At 38.6% G+C, this 17,686-nt stretch overlaps 1 protein-coding gene across 2 annotated transcripts in view; it reads right to left on the bottom strand.

Moving 5' to 3' along the window:
- Positions 1-17,209, bottom strand: part of Dcx (doublecortin) — a 150,622-nt gene extending 133,413 nt beyond the window's left edge. The window contains exons 1-3 of one of the 2 annotated variants that reach the window (XM_004640024.1): positions 17,058-17,209; positions 14,932-15,317; positions 5,243-5,583 (exon numbers count right to left, since the gene is read on the bottom strand). In XM_004640024.1, the coding sequence (XP_004640081.1) occupies positions 5,243-5,583; positions 14,932-15,295 (705 nt within the window). In that variant the 5' untranslated portion in view covers positions 15,296-15,317; positions 17,058-17,209. The remainder of the gene's footprint in view (positions 1-5,242; positions 5,584-14,931; positions 15,318-17,057) is intronic. The other variant, XM_004640023.1, reaches the window with a different exon arrangement.
- Positions 17,210-17,686: the final 477 nt, after the last annotated feature.

The following is a 17,686-nucleotide window of genomic DNA, read 5'->3' as shown; positions in this document are numbered from 1 at the left end:
GCCAAGGACCAAACCCAGGGCTTCCAGCTTTCAAGGCAACCATTCTGCCACTGAGTCAAATCCCCAGCCCCACAGCCCGCCTTTTGTCTTGTTTTGCTTGTGAATCTTCTACCTTTTATTCCTCATAACATACACAGTAGAAAGAAAAGGAAGACAAATCAACTTACAAGTTTGAAAAATTCTTTTGGTTTTCGCATTAGAGATAATAAGAAAAATTTTAATATATGCCCCACTTAGGGGCCATCCTCGAAAACAACGTGTCCGCCAAGGTGAGTGCACATCACCTCGGCAACTGTAGGAGCACACAGAGGTGGAGTACGCAGAGCAGAGCATCCTGGAGTAAAGCTGTCTAGGTGGAAGCAGCACTCTCAAGTGAATACTCTGAGCACCAAGTATCCTCAAATACAGGCGCAGTTTGAATCATATCCCAGGAAGATATATGATTGGCCCCACTTTACATAGCCAATAGAGAACAGAGTGAAGATCTAAGTTCAGTTTCTCAATTCCCCTCTAGGGTTCTTTCCACTTGCTGAATTTTAAGCAGTGACAGATTAGTCAGCACAAAAGATTGGAAAACTAAGACAATGATTCCATCACTGCTCAGATCCAGAAGCACCTCAATAACAACAAAACTCTAAGAGGGTAAATTATTGCAACAATAATTATTTTCCAGGATGCATTTGTTCCTTTATTTCCAGAGGGCAGTATATTTGACTTGGTGGCCCCTATAATAAACCCTTATTTTAAAGTGAAAATCTACCAACATATATGGGGAAATAGCTTCCTGTGTAAGCTGTGTTCTTTCACAGAGCCCAGGCTGTCTTTCCACTTTTGATCTTATTTACTTCATTCTCAGTCAATCCTTCAAAGCCCATTTCTTAGAATCTATGAATGGTTGGGGAAGTAAAATTCTAGTACTGTAAATGTCACCTTCCCAGCCTTGATTTTCTCAAGTGAAGGTCAATGATAAGAGACTCCCTCTTGGGACATAATTTGGGGCCACATGACTTTTTCTATTGATCCTGTTGAAATGACAAGGTCATAACACAAGGGAGATAGACTGGCTCTGGGAGAGCTGGAGGCCAAGAAATATAAGACCAGATGGGATTACACAAGGCACAAATAATGAAGAAGAGAAAAACTGGCTACAGGAGAACAACAAAGACATCCATCTTGGGATATGCATTGAACATATCCCAGGTTAAATCCAATCAGTATTCTTGCATTTCCTGTGGTTGCCTTTGTGCTCACAGCACCTAGTTATTTTGTACAGCAACATGAAAGTGTCGAGCCTTTCTAGTACTGTTGAGCAGCAGCTTAAATATCTTTCATGCCATCCTTTTCCTATTACGCTTCAAACATTTCTTTAAACCTCCTGTTCTAAAGATCTTGTGGTATGAGTAATCCTGTAATCAGCTTACACCTCTCCTGTTACTCTGAGACCTAGAATCTTTCATCCAAACAGATAGGATTGGAAATGTGAAGCCAGCAACATGAAATGAACTCATCCAACTGAGTTCATACTTGTGCCTTACTTGGTCTTTAGGCATGTATCTTGGGATGATAACAAGTATTTTTTATTTATTTTTATCTTTTGCATAGATCCTGGGTGTGGAACAAACTGAACCCAGAGATGTCAATCATCAGTGTAGTATGAAAATAGATAGCGTGAAGACCAGCTGTGATCCTGGATAGGATGCTCCTCAGCTGGAAGCCTGTAATTAAAGCTCTGCATCTTCAACATAAATTTAATGCTTTCTTTCAGAATTGATTGTAAGGCTAGACTTCATGTCTGTTGAACCAATATCAAGTGAACCAGAAAATTATATACATATATATATATATATATATATATATCTCCATGAGCTTTATGTGTGAAGGCCAATGTATACCTTGTACCTTGTTTTTTCATATTTGAATAATTTTCTTCAAAATACCACACCACTCTAGAAGCTGAAGAATCAAAAGAACATCAGTTGCATTACAATGATGCCCAATGCTCTATCATGTTCTCTTTGACCTCTCAGAAATACATTTGTCTTCTGAGAGCAGCCATATCTCTACCAACTACTCTTTATTCCATTGGCAAATTTTTATTAAAGAGAGAAATCAATTTGGACCTCTTCATACTAGCGATTGCCAGTTTTCCTATCTATATAGACCATAGGTATCTCAGAGGCAAGAAGTCAGGAAACCAGTATCCTATACCAGAAAACATAAGTCTCCCAAAGACTACGGACTCCAAAAACACATCTAAACATTAAAAATGAAGAAAAATAAAAGGGCCGTATCTACAGACTGCCTATCAATGAACATAAGCCAATCAGTGAACTAGTATACAAGCAAACAGAAGTAGCAATAAATTTGATGTAATAAACTGGCCTATTTTAGCAAATTATTACCTAGATGAAGGGGACAAAGCCATCTGATTTGGTTGAATATGTTATTTCACATGAGTGCTGTAATGACATAATAGTATTTGAGTTGTTTTAGCCCATTCATACTAATCCTGCTTGTAATAGCTGCTAAGCATTCAGTATCTTCTGTGGACAGCATTTCTTTGTTCTCTCTCTCTCTCTCTCTCTCTCTCTCTCTCTCTCTCTCTCTCTCTCTCATTTAAAATACTTGTGGCTAAGCAGGATTGGGAAAATCCTGGATATAATTAAACTGGTTTCCTTGATGTAAGACTTCTCAGAATATTTGATGTGCCAAAAGCACTGTGCATTTCTAAGAAAAGCACAGAATTTGTACCATTTTACAAACTCATTTGACTACAGAACTCTTTTCTGAAGAGTTCTGTGGAGTGGGGAGATAGGCAATTGTCTTTAAAACACACTTCAGGGAATATTACTTTAAATTACTGACCTCAGTGACTTTCAAGGAAAACAGCAGATGGAAGTTGACCAGGTGGGAGTGTGTGTTCCTTTGGAAACTCCCTATCTCTTCTGATAGACTTAAGGACAGTATCTGGGGCATTGAAAGAGGAGAGTTTCTCACATTATCTACCTAAGCCATGTGAGAATCTCTTTATGCCAGTTAACGCAATCAACATCCATTGATTTGCAATGTGCTAGGATCTGAACATTAATTTAAAAGAAAGTTAGGACTACTTCTAATATGCCTAATGCAAAAAGAACTGTTCAAAGAAAAAATAACATTTAAACAAGATGATCTCTTAGGGTCAGGGTGAGCAGTGGGAGCATTTTACAGAGAAGGATCTATATACACAGACATACAGATGCTGGAAAGGGACACATTAAGCATTGAAGCATCACTTCCTTCATTCTCTGTACAGACACATCATATCCCATGCTGCTATTTTATAGAGTGCTGCTCAGAGAAATGAAAACTGATGGTTGAAGGTTGTTGGAGAGGGCTTACCACTTGGTATTGCCTGCTAATGATGACAATCCACTAGTCCTTGCACTGGAGATCCCTTAATTGGGTGGTGGAAGTGGCCCTTTACATGATTAGAAGTAATCACATGTTGTATAGTTCCACAAAATGTTGGGAACTTATAAGGAGAATGATAAATGTAAAGTTGGGAGAAGATAATTCAGATGTATGCAAATTGCCTTAAACCTCATTTAATCATGAGTTGTCTGCAAACTGCCTTAAACCTCATTTAATCATGAGTTGTCTGCAGATGTATATGGGCTTTCATTTAGATTGCTTTCAAAGCCACTGTTTCATTTGATCCTCAAAAGAATAGTGTGAAGATGAGCAGAAGAGGTGCGATAGGTCACTCTGTGCAAAGAGGAACTGTGAAGTTCTGGACAGTTACATGGTTAGGCCAAGTTTCCACAGGAAGTGGCAGTATTGAGACTAGAGACCAAAACTCTTGAACTTCAATCCTATGTACTTCTTTTATATTTTGTTCTGTATGACTTAGGCTGAAGGTATTGGCAAGCAGACTCATGATCAAAACAACAAAAGTTCTCTAAAAGCCACATTGGATTAGGCTACTTATAAAACAATTATCAAGCACATCCCTGCCTTAGGTGGGAAATTAAACGTGCTGGCTTCTAAATTCATCTACTCTGAGATGATGCAATTCTAAAATTCTTGAGTCTTATTTTTCCCTCTAAAATTCTTGAGTCGTATTTCTCCCTTTCAGATCACAGAATGGTAAGAAGTAAATAAAAGTCACAAATTTACCAAAACTGCCAATGACACATGGATAGGAATGACCAGATACTGAAAATCTTGAATCTTATAAATCAGAATTGATGAGAAAAGGCATAGTTCTGCATTTGAGCAATCATCACTCATTCTGATGTATAGTGAATCATCCTTCTTAGGATTTGTAGAGTTGTTTAAACACCAAAGGCATTTCAAGAGGTAGAATTATGGACTGCTAACAATCTATACTTGTTTTGTGTGATGGAGCACCAGGATTCACTTTAGAACCAATAAATGTAGCCATTGTGCAATTCCCTTGAAATATTTTTTGCATATATTTACAGACCATTATACTCAATGGTACATCTGTCTGATGGAGGCGCCTGGCTACATTCTTTCCCAGATATTAATATAGGTGGTACTTCAGTAGTATAAGAAATGACATGAAGAACCTGATTTGGAGGAGAACAGATGGCAGCATCTTTCTTGGTCTAATTTTAGCATCCTGAAATAGTCCTTTTCTCACAGAAACCATCAGTGAAAACAAATTAAGAGAGCTATATCATGTGGAGAAGTGAGAGAGAGAGAGAAAGAAAGTTCTGTGCAACACAGACAGTGAACCAGAGGCTGCAGTGATTCTCCATATCTGACTCTTTTCTTAGTATATGAAGGTCGCCTTAACCTTCTTTCATCAGACTGGGTGTAGAACACTAAGAGGAGGGTACCCAAAAAAATTAAGTGGGCAAATCTCATCTTAAATTTTATGTATGAGTAGTCAAGTTTACATCATATAATAGATAAGTTTATACAAATAACTATTTATGGGATCTAGTTTTTAGCAGATCTAGTTTTTAGCATTTTTTTCTTAGCAGATAAGAAAACAGATGCTAAAAGGATCATTATATTTGGTCAATTAGAAGAGGGTTGACTCTCAAAGCCTCAGATTCCTGGACAATCTTTTGTCTGCTGAAAAGACCTTTGCTCAAATAAGACATATAATATCAGTTAGGTATAGTGAGATGTAGAAGATGAGGCCCTCAGTCAGAAATAATGGCTTAGGTGTAACACAGTCATCCACGGATTTAGAAAAATTAGAAAAGTACTTTGAAAAGATACTTACCTGTTTTCCATCCAGAGTGTAGAGTTTCTTAACTACCCCGGTCTCCAGTTTGATGGCTTCAGTGATATCAGTGAGGACTTGTTCAAAAGAGTGGGCCGTCTTCTTGTTCAGAAGCACACGCACGGCCTTCCGAGGCTTCACCCCACTGCGGATGATGGTCACCAGCTTGGGGCGCACAAAGTCCTTATTCTCTCTGGCCTGGGCACTGTTGCTGCTGGCCAGGGACTGGGGAGCTTTCATATTGGCTGATGTCTTTACATTGACAGACCAGTTGGGATTGACATTCTTGGTGTACTCCACCTTTTTAAAGAAGTTGTCTGAGGAACAGACATAGCTTTCCCCTGAGGGAAGAAATAAGTGGTTAGGTGATTAGTTCCACAGCAGATACATAGACTCTACCTAAAGCATATACAGTGAGGCTGGGGAAAGACTTTTGATGAAATAATGAAAATAGCCAACCTCACGTACAATTCCTAAATGAGTTATCTCACAACTTGGATCATTAAAATTGAATGAAGCCATTAAGACTTAGTTTTTTTCTCTCTTATGTTTAATTTTTTGACCAACTTTGCATGCTTAAATCTGGTCATCTGAATTACTAAATTGAAGACAACAGTATGCAATAAAACAGTCATTGTTGAATTCCTATCATTTTATTTAGTGAAATTCTGTGTTGTTTCTATTTTTTTACTGTACTTTGTTCTCTTTAGAAAATGAAAAAGATCAAAACTTCAAAAGTGATCAGCAATTCACAGCATAATTATCCAAGCCATCCCTTTTATTACTATTTTGTGTTGTCCTTAAAAATTAAAAATTAAAAAATGAAAGTGATCAGCAAAATATGCTGTAATAAAATGGCATACCTATTGAAGAATCTTGTACAGTTAAGAGTTCTAAGTACAATGAACACTCATGTTTAATCTAACAAGTGGAATTCTTGACTTTAATATGGTTTTCCTGGAGTTCCTAGAAGGTTTGCTAACATCTGGAAGCATTACTGGAGTACTTTTAACATGTCTCCACTTACTAATCTTCCTGTGCTGTTTTTGGACTCATAACTCTATTCTCTTGTTACACTGTAAACTAAGGAGAACTTCCAAAGTTAACCATTTTTCATTGCAAATTAAAGTGAACTAAATAATCTTGCATGTCAGATATATACTATATACTTGGTAAGAGGTCAGACCATCCTTTGTACATAGTATTTTTTTTTTTTTTTGGCAGAACCGGAGATTGAACTCAGGCCCTTGCGCTTGCCAGGCAAGTGCTTATTCTACTGAGCCATCTCCCCAGTCCCTGTACATAGCATTTGGCTAATCAGGAAATGTTAAGGGCCTGGGAGATGGCTCAGTAGAATAAGCACTTGCCTGGCAAGCACAAGGGCCTGAGTTCAATCCCTGGTACTGGAAAAAAAAAAAAGAAAGAAAGAAAGAAACTGACAGGAAATGTTGAAATGGGAAGTGTGTGTGTGTGTGTGTGTGTGTGTGTGTGTGTGTGTGTATACAGATTGTTATTTAGATATTTTCTCCATCTTTGTGTATGCATGAGCAGTAGAAGACACAGTTATGCACACATATATTCAAAACACAAGCAAGCACACACACAGCACACACACACACACACACACACACACACACACACACAGAATTCTTTGTGTTTTCAAGTCTAGCTCTTACTTCAAAAACACTCTGTTATAGTTCTACTACCACCTTGCATCTCTCTATCCCCCCAAATGCTGTAGATTAGATCTGTGTACTTGAGGCCATCTTCTTCAATGCTCTCCTTTGGCTGCCATGATTAAGGAGGTAGAGTTCTGAAGATACATTATCCAGCCTGATACATAGATTGGGGATATCTCGTCTTGGTTTTGAATTTTATTGGGCTGAGGGAAATGACTAATCCAGGAGAAGACATGCAGGGGTCACAGGCAAGAGGAGGAGACTGAACCCTACTAACAGCTGAAGAAAGAGAAAGAAGTAGGCTCAGCCCAAGGGTGAAAATATTGAAAAAATGCTGTATTTGTAAAGTAAATCACATTAGCTTCTAAGTATACAGAAGTTCATCCAGAGGTTGAGCTCCAGAAATAGTGTAATTTAATCAGCCTGAAGTCATCAGTAACAACTCTAAGTAAATAAATCAACCCCAGCCAGTGCAGAGGAAACATTAAACACTATGGCAGTGCGATGGCTCTTCTCTTTCCTTTGGTCTCAGCACGAGAACCACACAGAGACATTCAGGCACATGAGGCTGATAACACCCTCCCTTTGCAAATATTGATTGCTGTACCACCAGATCCTTCAAGTCATATAAATTCATAAATTTCTCAGTTGGTGCCCAGAGAAAATTGGGCTAGCATCTCTAGAGCACCTTGGAGAACATGTACGTGTGTGTGTGGAAAAGGAGGGGATGAGGGAGAGGCACACCCAAAGCTACTCTCAGGTTCAGAAGCCACCAGGGTTCTGTTTTGACAGGAGGACCAAGGGAAGATGTGTAGGAAGCACCCGCACCATTCTCACTTGGCACACACCTGCACAATTAAGACACCAGCTAAAAGAAACCTGAATTTCTACGACTTCCTTGTTGGCCCATCCAAACTTAGTCCAGGGACTGGAGGGTAGGGTCTTTAGTTTGTGACTTAAAAGCATAAAGAAACCTTTTTCAGTTCTTGCATATATTCAGAACCAATATTTACTGCACACTAAAAGCAACCTCTTGCCTTAGCACTTCCCCAAATTCATGGGTACCTTCCAAGAGGACATTGCCTCAAGTCAAATGTTTTCCATAACTTGTCATGTACTTTAAAAGTCTATCCGACAACTGCTAGCATGAAAATGTGCAACACGATGTATTTATGATTTCGCTCATCGACAGTCTCTTCTGGCGAGTCAGCTGTGTAGCCGTTAAAGCTCTGGACTTCCTCTGCCCCACCTCTTAAACCTCTTAAGCCTCTGAACTATGAATATGATTAACTACCCCCAGATGAAAATGAACATGATGGAAACAACTATGGTATCATATGGCACTGAAGAACTTTGCAAAGGGTCCACCCTTTAGCCAAATCTATGTTGAGCACCTTCCAAGGGTACATTTTAGTCACTACCCTCTCTTTTTGGCCTGAATACAGGGCAATGGAAAAAGAACAGCTGATATAATGTCAGTCATAAGGTGGTTCTCAACACCTCTTAGTTGTGTACATTGGGGTAAGTCACCTAGCCTCCCATGACTACAGTGTCTTTTTTAGCTGCAAAGTACAGGTTCTAATAGTAATACCTACCTAATAGGATTGTATGCAGTACAAATCAAAAGATAAATAGAAAGTGCTGAATCCAGAAAAAAATATAGCAATCACCTCATAAATTCCTACTGCTTTTAAGTCTCTCATATGAAGGAACAGAGAATAAAAGGAAGGTGTAAAGAGGAAAAGCATGAAGAAAAGTTTGAGAGAGAAGGAAAAGTAATGAGAAAGAGTTGAACCTGAAGAAAAGAAAAGAGAGAGTAGCAAAATTAGCCCTCTAGGATGTGAGCTGCGATCACTCTAAGCACAGCTCTGGGTATGCCACCGAAACCTTCAGCTGCAAATGCTGGGACTCTATAACTAATGATCAGGAAAGTTACTGCTGCTGCTCCCTGAGGCCAGGATTGTTGAGATGGTGAAGAGTACTCGCTTCCTGGGTAGTTTTAAGTGTTAGTTTTTGACAAATAAATTAATAAAAATGTGTCTTGATCCCATTGGAACAAATGAGCTGTGCCAAAGGAACTGGCTCATATATCCATGACCCAGTATGTATTACTATACAGACCAGAGGTTCCCAAACCACCCCAGTTATACATATTCTGTCCCATGGTTTTCATATTAATGCTCAAAATCAGGAGTCTGGTGAAGCTGGGTTCAAATTCCAACAGGTACTTAGGAGCTGTGTGACCTCATGCAGCTCACTTAATCTCTCTGAGTCACAGCTCTTTCATCCATAAATTAATGATATTTTACTCAGTGATAACTGAGTCCCTTCTAGGCTTAAAGGTTAGTAAGAATGGATTTTCTTCTCTCTTCCATCTCAAACAGACTTGACGAAATAAAGGTGTTACAGTAATCAAATATTGAAGAAATAGATGCCCATGACAAAGGCCCCTTCTCTTTTACTGGAAAGACATCAAATGTGCTGCCTTACTAGACTAAGGCTTCCTTGTTCTGATTTTGCAAACATTTTAAATATTTACTGTTACTTGGTGCTTCCTACACATCTTGCTGTGACAATTTGCTGGAACTGAAAACCTGTTTTAGAGTGAGGAGATAAAGAGTCATGGAACCACACAAAAAGTATAGAATATGACAAGTTTGGGGCTCAAAATGGTCTATTATCAACCTTCTTCGGTTTTAGGAAGATCCTATTCTCAAAACTATTAAATAAGCTTTTATCTTCTCAGAGCAAAATTGTTTTGCTTGGGTTTTCTCTTCTTCTCCAGGGCTTTCTAACTCAAGAAAGAAAATATTAAAAGCTATTTTATTATATTAAATGACACTTTCTTGTATACCATAGCCACTAATAATGCAGACTTCCTGGGTAGTTTTAAGTGTTAGTTTTTGACAAATAAATTAATAAAAACATGTCTTGATCCCACTGGAACAAATGAGCTGTGCCAAAGGAACTGGGTCATATTGTTACTATACAGACCAGATTTTCCCAAACTGCTCTAGTTATAAATATTCTGTCCCATGGTTTCCATATTAATGCTCAAACTTACCACAGTTTGGATTGACAACCATTTCTCCACCATTTGGCTAAGATCAAGTGTCAATTTGCATTCACAAAAACTGAGTAGTGAATATATCCTTCTAAAATAGATCTAGGCTTTATATATACAGGAAGTGCAAAAGGGATTGGACGGAATACAATAGGATGAAAGACGAGACAAAAAGCAATACCACCAGTGGATTTCATCCATTGATTTATTGGGACACAGTTAATGAGGACCACATCCCTTGTAGTGTTGTTAAGAACCTTCGAGTACACAAGGAGTTGTGGAAAAGCTGACATTAGAAACCTGATGATTCAGTAAAATGGAGCATAAAACATATTGTCTGCTGCCAGATGCTGAAAGAGTCGGGGTAGCAGACAGCTGGCTAGAAGCACAAGGCGAAAGGGTGCCACAAAGTGAGAGTGATGCCTTTTATTTCAATTTATTTTATGTTAAATATTGAATAATGTGGCCATTTGAAAATATCATATGTTCTATATTCTATTTTTCTTTTAAGATTTGTAAAGTAAAAATCAAAAACAAAGATTTATGCATTCATAGAGATTCTCAACAAGATTGTTAGCTGAAGGGGATCATCAAATTCACTAAATCTAATACTTCCCAAATCTAAATCTTCAGAGTCACTGGAGCTGTAAGGAAAAGGAATTTTTCTCTACTGTACAGTATAGACCGTACAACTACTACAGAAATCAATATGATGGAGATTCCTCAAAAAAGGATTTGAGGTTCCATTTGACCAAACTATTCTCCTAGGTATCCTCCAGGAAATGTGGAAAACATACCACAGTGACATATGTGAATCCATGTTTATAGCAGCACAATTTGTAATAGTTACATTTGGATATAACCCAAATGCCCATCATCCAATGAATGAATAAAAAAGCCATGGAGATAGATAGATAGATAGATAGATAGATAGATAGATAGATAGATAGATAGATAGATAAATAGATAGATAGATAGATAGATAGATAGAGATTATAGATTATATAATTATATATATAAATCTATAATATATAATATATATCAGCTATAAAGAGGGATAAACTGGAGACTTTTATAGATAAGTGGATATAACTCAAGTGAGATGATCAGACCCTTATGTGTAAACATCATGTTGTCTCTGTAGTGTGAGAAACTAAAAAAGCAAATAAGATCCAAAATATACAGTAGATACTGTGAATTAGGAAGAAAATGATTAAAAGAAAAGACAAACTGTGATGGAAACATGGTATAGGAAGGAAGGGAAAAAATTTAAATATTTACATACAAGATAGTTAAGATAGTTATACAGCTTGTTTCTCTTAGTTCATTGAAAAGAAAGCTTCACACTAATATTTTTTGGACAAGATATCATGCCTATATCTTGTACTCTGAATAACTACAAAGACAACAACATGTAATGTATTAATTATTGTAACTCTCTTACTAACCTGTTTTGAAACTGTTTGGTTTTTATTTTTGTTTTTTTCTGTTTCAAGTAAAATAAAAATAAGAATCATTGAAGATCTCTTAAAGCAAATTCCATGCCTCTACTCCTGAGAAATCTCATTTAACAGTTGCAAAGTGTGGCCCCAAAATATATATTCTTTCTAAAGCTCTGAAAGATTTTCAAAGACAAGCAGGTTTGGGAAACACAGGCCATTACAATCTCTCACTGGCATCATCATTCACATCATTATTATGGTTTTCACTGTTATTATTTTCACATTAACAATAATGGCACCTTATAGCTTCCATTTCATCTTGTCAGTGTGCTTCCATATATCTCTATTTTGTCCTCACAGTCACCCTCATTTATGGAGAAGGAAGTTGTTGCTAGTCTTACAGTTTAGAATATTTCTCACAAGAGATGCACAAAACATGGTCTGTACATAAAAGGAAATGTTACTCCTCGATAAAAAGGAAGAAAATGCTGAAACACATCAGTACAACATATATAAACCTTGAAAGCGTTCTAAGAGAAAGAAGCACAAAAGAGCATGTAGTGTATAACTTAATTCACAAGAAATGACTGATATAAGCAAATCTATAAAGACATAATGATAGATGGTTGCCTAGGGATGGAGAGGTTGGGGAAATGGAAAAGGAAAGTGAACTGGTACAGCTTTCTATTGGGGGAGATGAGAATGATCTAAAATTACATTACAATGATAGTTACACCACTTACTTATCTAAAAATCACTGAACTGTAACTTAAATGGGTAGATTTTTATACTGTGCAAGTTATACCTTCATAATGTTATTTTTAAAAAATTATTTTTAAAAGCGATATTAGTCACATAGATGATATGGAAATACTACTTAGCTAAAAGCTGTAAACTGGAAAACTTGTACAATAAAGCTGCTCTTTATTGAGTGCTACAGTGCGCAGTAGCATACCAGACGCTGCATGCTCATTGTCTTACTTTATTCTCAAAGCAGGAATTCCCATTTTATATGTGAAAAACTGAGTCTCAGGATTGCCAGTGGTTTCTCCAAGGACACAAGCTAGAAGCTGGCAAATGCTCCATGTCATCCAAATCTAATTCAACAGGCTTATTTTTTCCATTATAATGGAAACATTAGCACTCAAGTCTCCTGATTCCTCACTCAGGAATTTTTCCAACCTTTTTCAATTTGAAGGCTAAGAGGAAACAGTGTATATGAAATTTTTTAATCTTTCATTCAACTACTTCCAAAGGTAAACAAAGTAAAAAGAGTTTTGTCTTTCTTTCCTGGACGAATAGTCTTAAAGGTCAAAATAGGACAGTACCAGACTTATTTTCTGTATTCTCCTTATTCCAGTAGCCTCTTCCATTTGGCTTGACAGCAGGGGGAAAATTGATCATATTTATGAACATTATCCCAAAGCCACCCTCAGTTTTCTTGACAGAATGGGCAATACTCAGGACTGGAAAAGCATTGACATCCCCTGTAACTTATGCGATGACATATGAATAAATGTAAATGAACCTTATTCACATTCTACTTTGTCTAGGAATTTATCAGTAAGTACCACTGCACCCATGAGTGGTACAGGAGAGAAGTCCAATCAAACAAGACTCAAGAGAAGTCAACTGAAAAGAAATCTACAGTATTTTCAAAATTATATTTATTATGGGTTTATATTGAGATTGTTCATCATCAGCTGTTTCCCAACGCGCACGCGCGTACACACACACACACACACACACACACACACACACACACACAGAGAGAAGGAAAAAATAAGTATATAAAAAATAAATTTGGGGAAAATCTGTACATAATACTTATATCAGCTACAAGAATGTTCTAATCTTTATTATGAATGCATCGTCACTTTTTTCAAAACTTTTTAGCATTCTGAGATCATAACTAGTACAAAGGAAAACATAACAGATAAACAGGGTTCTTTGTGAAAGTTATTACAGAGAATCCCTTCAAATTTGACTGAGATATGGATTTTGCAATGACAAAGGACACTCACCCTATTGGTGACTTTGTTGGACAGTTCTCTCAGCCTAATTTTAAGCCCTTCCAATCTGCCCTGACACCTCTTTATTTCAAGATGTGCAGTAGAATGGCCAATCTTTGATGGTCAGAAATGACCTAGGATTTACCTCTGACACATACTCATTCTGCACATAATCAAATCATCCAAACCTCCTTGGGACTACTTTTCAAGGTCAGTTGTGAAGAAAAATCTAGCACTTGAATCCTGAGATTTCAATATAACAACCTTTTGGACCCTGTTTTCTATAAGTAATTGTCCCCTGACATGAGCAACAATGGCTGCTTAAGAGAAACGGGGTCTTGTGCAAGGGAACCCCTCATGCTCCTTTGTCTAGGAACACAAGAAACTTAGAAGCTGTGAAGTAGTGGCGGGGGTACTCTTAAAACAAATCATTAAATGTCTGTTTTGCTTTCTTTCTTGGCCATTTCACAGATTGGATTTCTTAGCAATTTCTCTATGCTAGTCTCACCTTTGTCAGAAGACTGGGGCAAGAAGACTGAATAATGTTGAAGGATTTGAGAAATAACAGTTTCATTGTCATCCTTCCTTGAGGCTATCCTTCAAAGCATTGTATCATACTAAATTGATCATATATCATACCCACCAAGTTAAAGGGTAGGAAATTATCTTCAATATAATTTATTTAGTAATTTACAAATTAACAAAATTCCTCTATATTCTAAATGACCACAAATGCTTTATATTTGAGTGAGTTGGTAAGACCTGGGATTTTTCCTATTTTCATGTGAGTACACAGGTTGTCAGAATTTTCAGCAATCTAAAAAAAAAAAAAAACCCTCCAGTTGAAGATCAAAATCTAGGGAGAATTTTAAAGGATTGACGTTCAGTGAGTTAGTTCTATTCTAATAGGAGTGATCTTTATTAAATACCAGTCATACCTACAGCTTTCTTTGGCATTTCTATCAATGATCTCAACCCCAGGGACACACCCTCAAGTGGGCTTTTTAGAAGCAACAGCTGAGCAGCCACCACTTACCTAAAAGTACATGTTCTGTAAATAAGTCCAGGAAGTCCTGCTTTCAGGGTGCATACCTCCAATGAATCGCAATTTACAAATCATTTTTTCTACAATTCAAAGTCAATTTGGACATATTCTCTCTATTAACCCAACCAAATGTCCTTCCCTGATACAACGCTAAGGTTTTCAGGGTCTGCCTTGACATTACCACTCATAATTGTTTATGAATAAGATCTAAACACCGTAATTCAGACTTTCTGTTGTATACTCCACCATCCATCTTTGAACCCCAGAGGAGACTGAAGGGTATGGAGTAGGATGGCTCACGGTTCTGTTTGTGCCTACAGAATCAGAAGTCTGAGCCTCATTCAGCTTATGCTTTGAAAGACACATTGCTTAATTTCTCTCAATAAATTCTGAGAACATAATCATAGCCATTTCCCACCAAGGGCTACCACCCACCGCTTGAATTACCTTCCTCTAGCTCATCCATGCTTCCGATCTTCCTGGATCCATCAATGGTGTAAATATAACGCACTCCCTGAGGCAGGTTGATGTTGTCAGACAGAGATCGAGTCAGGTCAGCCAGCAAAGCATCAAAGCTGCGGAAACGGTCAGAGGACACAGCGTACACAATCCCCTTGAAGTAGCGATCCCCATTGCGGTAGAAACGTACCTTCTTGGCCTTTTTCTCATTGCTCAGTGCCTGCAAGGTTCTGGTTCGGTAGAAGCTACAGTGGGCACTGTGCGTGGGACTAGGCAGCCCATTCATCCGTGTGCCTCGCATGTTCCTGGATGCTTTGTCTCTTTCGTCAAAGTGTCCAAAATCAAGTTCCATATTTTGGTGGAACTTCAGAGACCTGAGTGTTGGAGAAAGGGGTAAGGAGAGGCAAAGAAAAACGGGTGAGGAGAGGGGGGAAGAAAAAGAAAAGAATAAATATTAGCCAGATCCAGATCTGCAATCTGCTGCTTGTGAAAAGAATTGGCTGAAAAAAGCCTGTGACCCATCTGCTGTTTGCCCCTGACCTGCAGGAATATTGATCTTAATAGAGAAGAAGGAGGGGCTGGGCTGGGGTGCTGGTGGTTGTGGGGGTGGGGAATAAGAGACAGAAAGGGAGGCACTTTTGGCACTGCTCCAAACAGGGGATAGGGAGGGATTTTGAAAAAGCTTAAAATCCTGGAACTTACTGACAGAGGCTCCTATCAAATTGTAACTTCGGGCTAAATACATTAAAACTGGCATCTGTTTCCTCACACATGCCCACATGATTAACAGTTGTAAATGAATCCATAGCTTGACAAAATTCCCCTTGAAGAGAACAGAAGGAGCTAGCCAAGGTTAGCATCTCCAGTGAGAGGAGCAGTCTGCATCTCAGTACAATGACTGTGAAGGGGAGTGTTTTAATTTTATTCCAAATCCTTTTTCTTACTCTAATGTGTGCGTCCCCTCCCCCAGAATAAACTAGAATTCTCTTTTAAAGGGACAGCCTCCAGGGAATAACCAGTGTCTTTGTGCTATTCATCAAAACCTCTCCCCACCAAACTGGTGCATCTATCTGATATTCACAAGAAATGAGCTGGAAATAAAACAAGGATTCGAAAAATCAGTTATTTAACAAGTTCTTAGCTCTGCTTTCCTTTTGGTACCATTTGGTTCCAAAGCATCCCCCCCAGGTGCTTGATCCTCTCCCCACCAATGCAGCAACACCTCTTAATGAAATAATTGAATTGTCTAAAGATTCCCAGATGAGTTCCTGAACAGCATATGGGACCTTCACAAGCAAGCACACCTTTCATTGTTCAGGGCTTCTACCCTGACTGAAGGGGCATTTTGCCATCACAGCAGGCATTTTACCCCAAACTTGTCGATTGCCCGGCTGATCAGCTGAGGCAAAGATGGTTATCTGTCAGGCTTTGATTTTGCCCTTTCTGTCTGCTGAGCTCACACCCAGCCACCCCCACACACACAAAAAAAAATGAAACCAAATAAAGCTAAACCTCCAAACACTAGCAAAGGTACTGACGCCCTAAGAACCAAATTATTAGCATGCATCTCACAGATGAAAATAAATGGACTCACAAAGCAAGCAAGGCTCAGCTGCTATACATTGCCACACCGATATATTGGCAAAAGACTAGAGGGACAGGAGATAAAAGGGGGCTGGTGTCTGGTTAGATTTCCAGGCTCGGTTCCCCTTTTTTCCCAATGTCACCATGACCTATGCTGAGCTCAGCATTGTCTGTGTCAGACAACCTGCAGTAGTAAGACCCCACCTCCTCTAGACAAGTAGCAAGCATTTCCCCAGACATGCCAATAATGCTTTGCTTTGCTTTAGGATCAGAGGTTCTTAATTAACATCATAGTGAAAACAAAGGCACATCAAACTCACTTTTCCAAAGGAAAATCCCAGGTACAGCCTTAAGGAAAAAAATCCAATAGAATAAGTCAATCCAGAAGAGGAAAGAGAAAGAAAAAGGGAGGAGAAGGAGATAGAGAAAGGGAGAGAGAGAGAGAGAGAGAGAGAGAGCCCTTTGCCTTGTGCTTTTCCCATTTGACATCTGTTACATTCTGCTTGAAAATCAGTGGAAAACCCACTCACCGGTTTTTCTGCTGGTTGGGTGGAGATGCTGAGAGAAAGAAAACCAATCTCTCTATGCCTTTGTTGTCTGAGCTCCAAGCAAGAAATTCCTGCCAGGGTGGATAGATGCCTTCTAGGTCCTAGTGCCTTGTCCAGCTTCTCTTCTGTAACTCACACTTAGTGAATCCCCCCCACAACCTCCTATGATTAATTACATGCTATTAAAAAATTTCACAGCCTGCATTAACAACTAGAAAGGTTTCATTTATAACCAACAGGAAATTGTAGGGTAGCAAAAAGATTCCACAGACAAGTTCAGAATGCTCTAGTGAGCAATGTACTGGTCAGCCTTTTCTTTTAGAAAATTGGCACTCTCACTTAACCAAAACCTTGGCCTAATCCACCTGAGGGCCAAACTCAAACAGCCAAACTAGGCTTCTTAAAAATTATAACTCTCTTCCTTTCAGTTTGTTGAGTGAATATTAGGGCTGGCCAGATAGCTCAGCGGATGAAAGTGCCTGCTTAGGCAGAGCACAGAGACAGAGTTCAATCCCCAGCATGCTGTGCTGGCCCCACTCCCAGGGTACACTGAGACTGTGATTGAGACTGGGTGTGGTGGCATACACCTCCCACTTGGAAAGCTGAGAACA

The sequence above is a fragment of the Octodon degus genome, unplaced genomic scaffold (genome assembly GCF_000260255.1).
Source record: "Octodon degus isolate 3935 unplaced genomic scaffold, OctDeg1.0 scaffold00117, whole genome shotgun sequence".
NCBI classification, from domain to species: Eukaryota; Metazoa; Chordata; class Mammalia; order Rodentia; family Octodontidae; genus Octodon; species Octodon degus.
The sequence above is the reverse complement of the archived record's forward strand: the minus strand, read 5'-3'. Positions and strand labels throughout refer to the sequence as shown.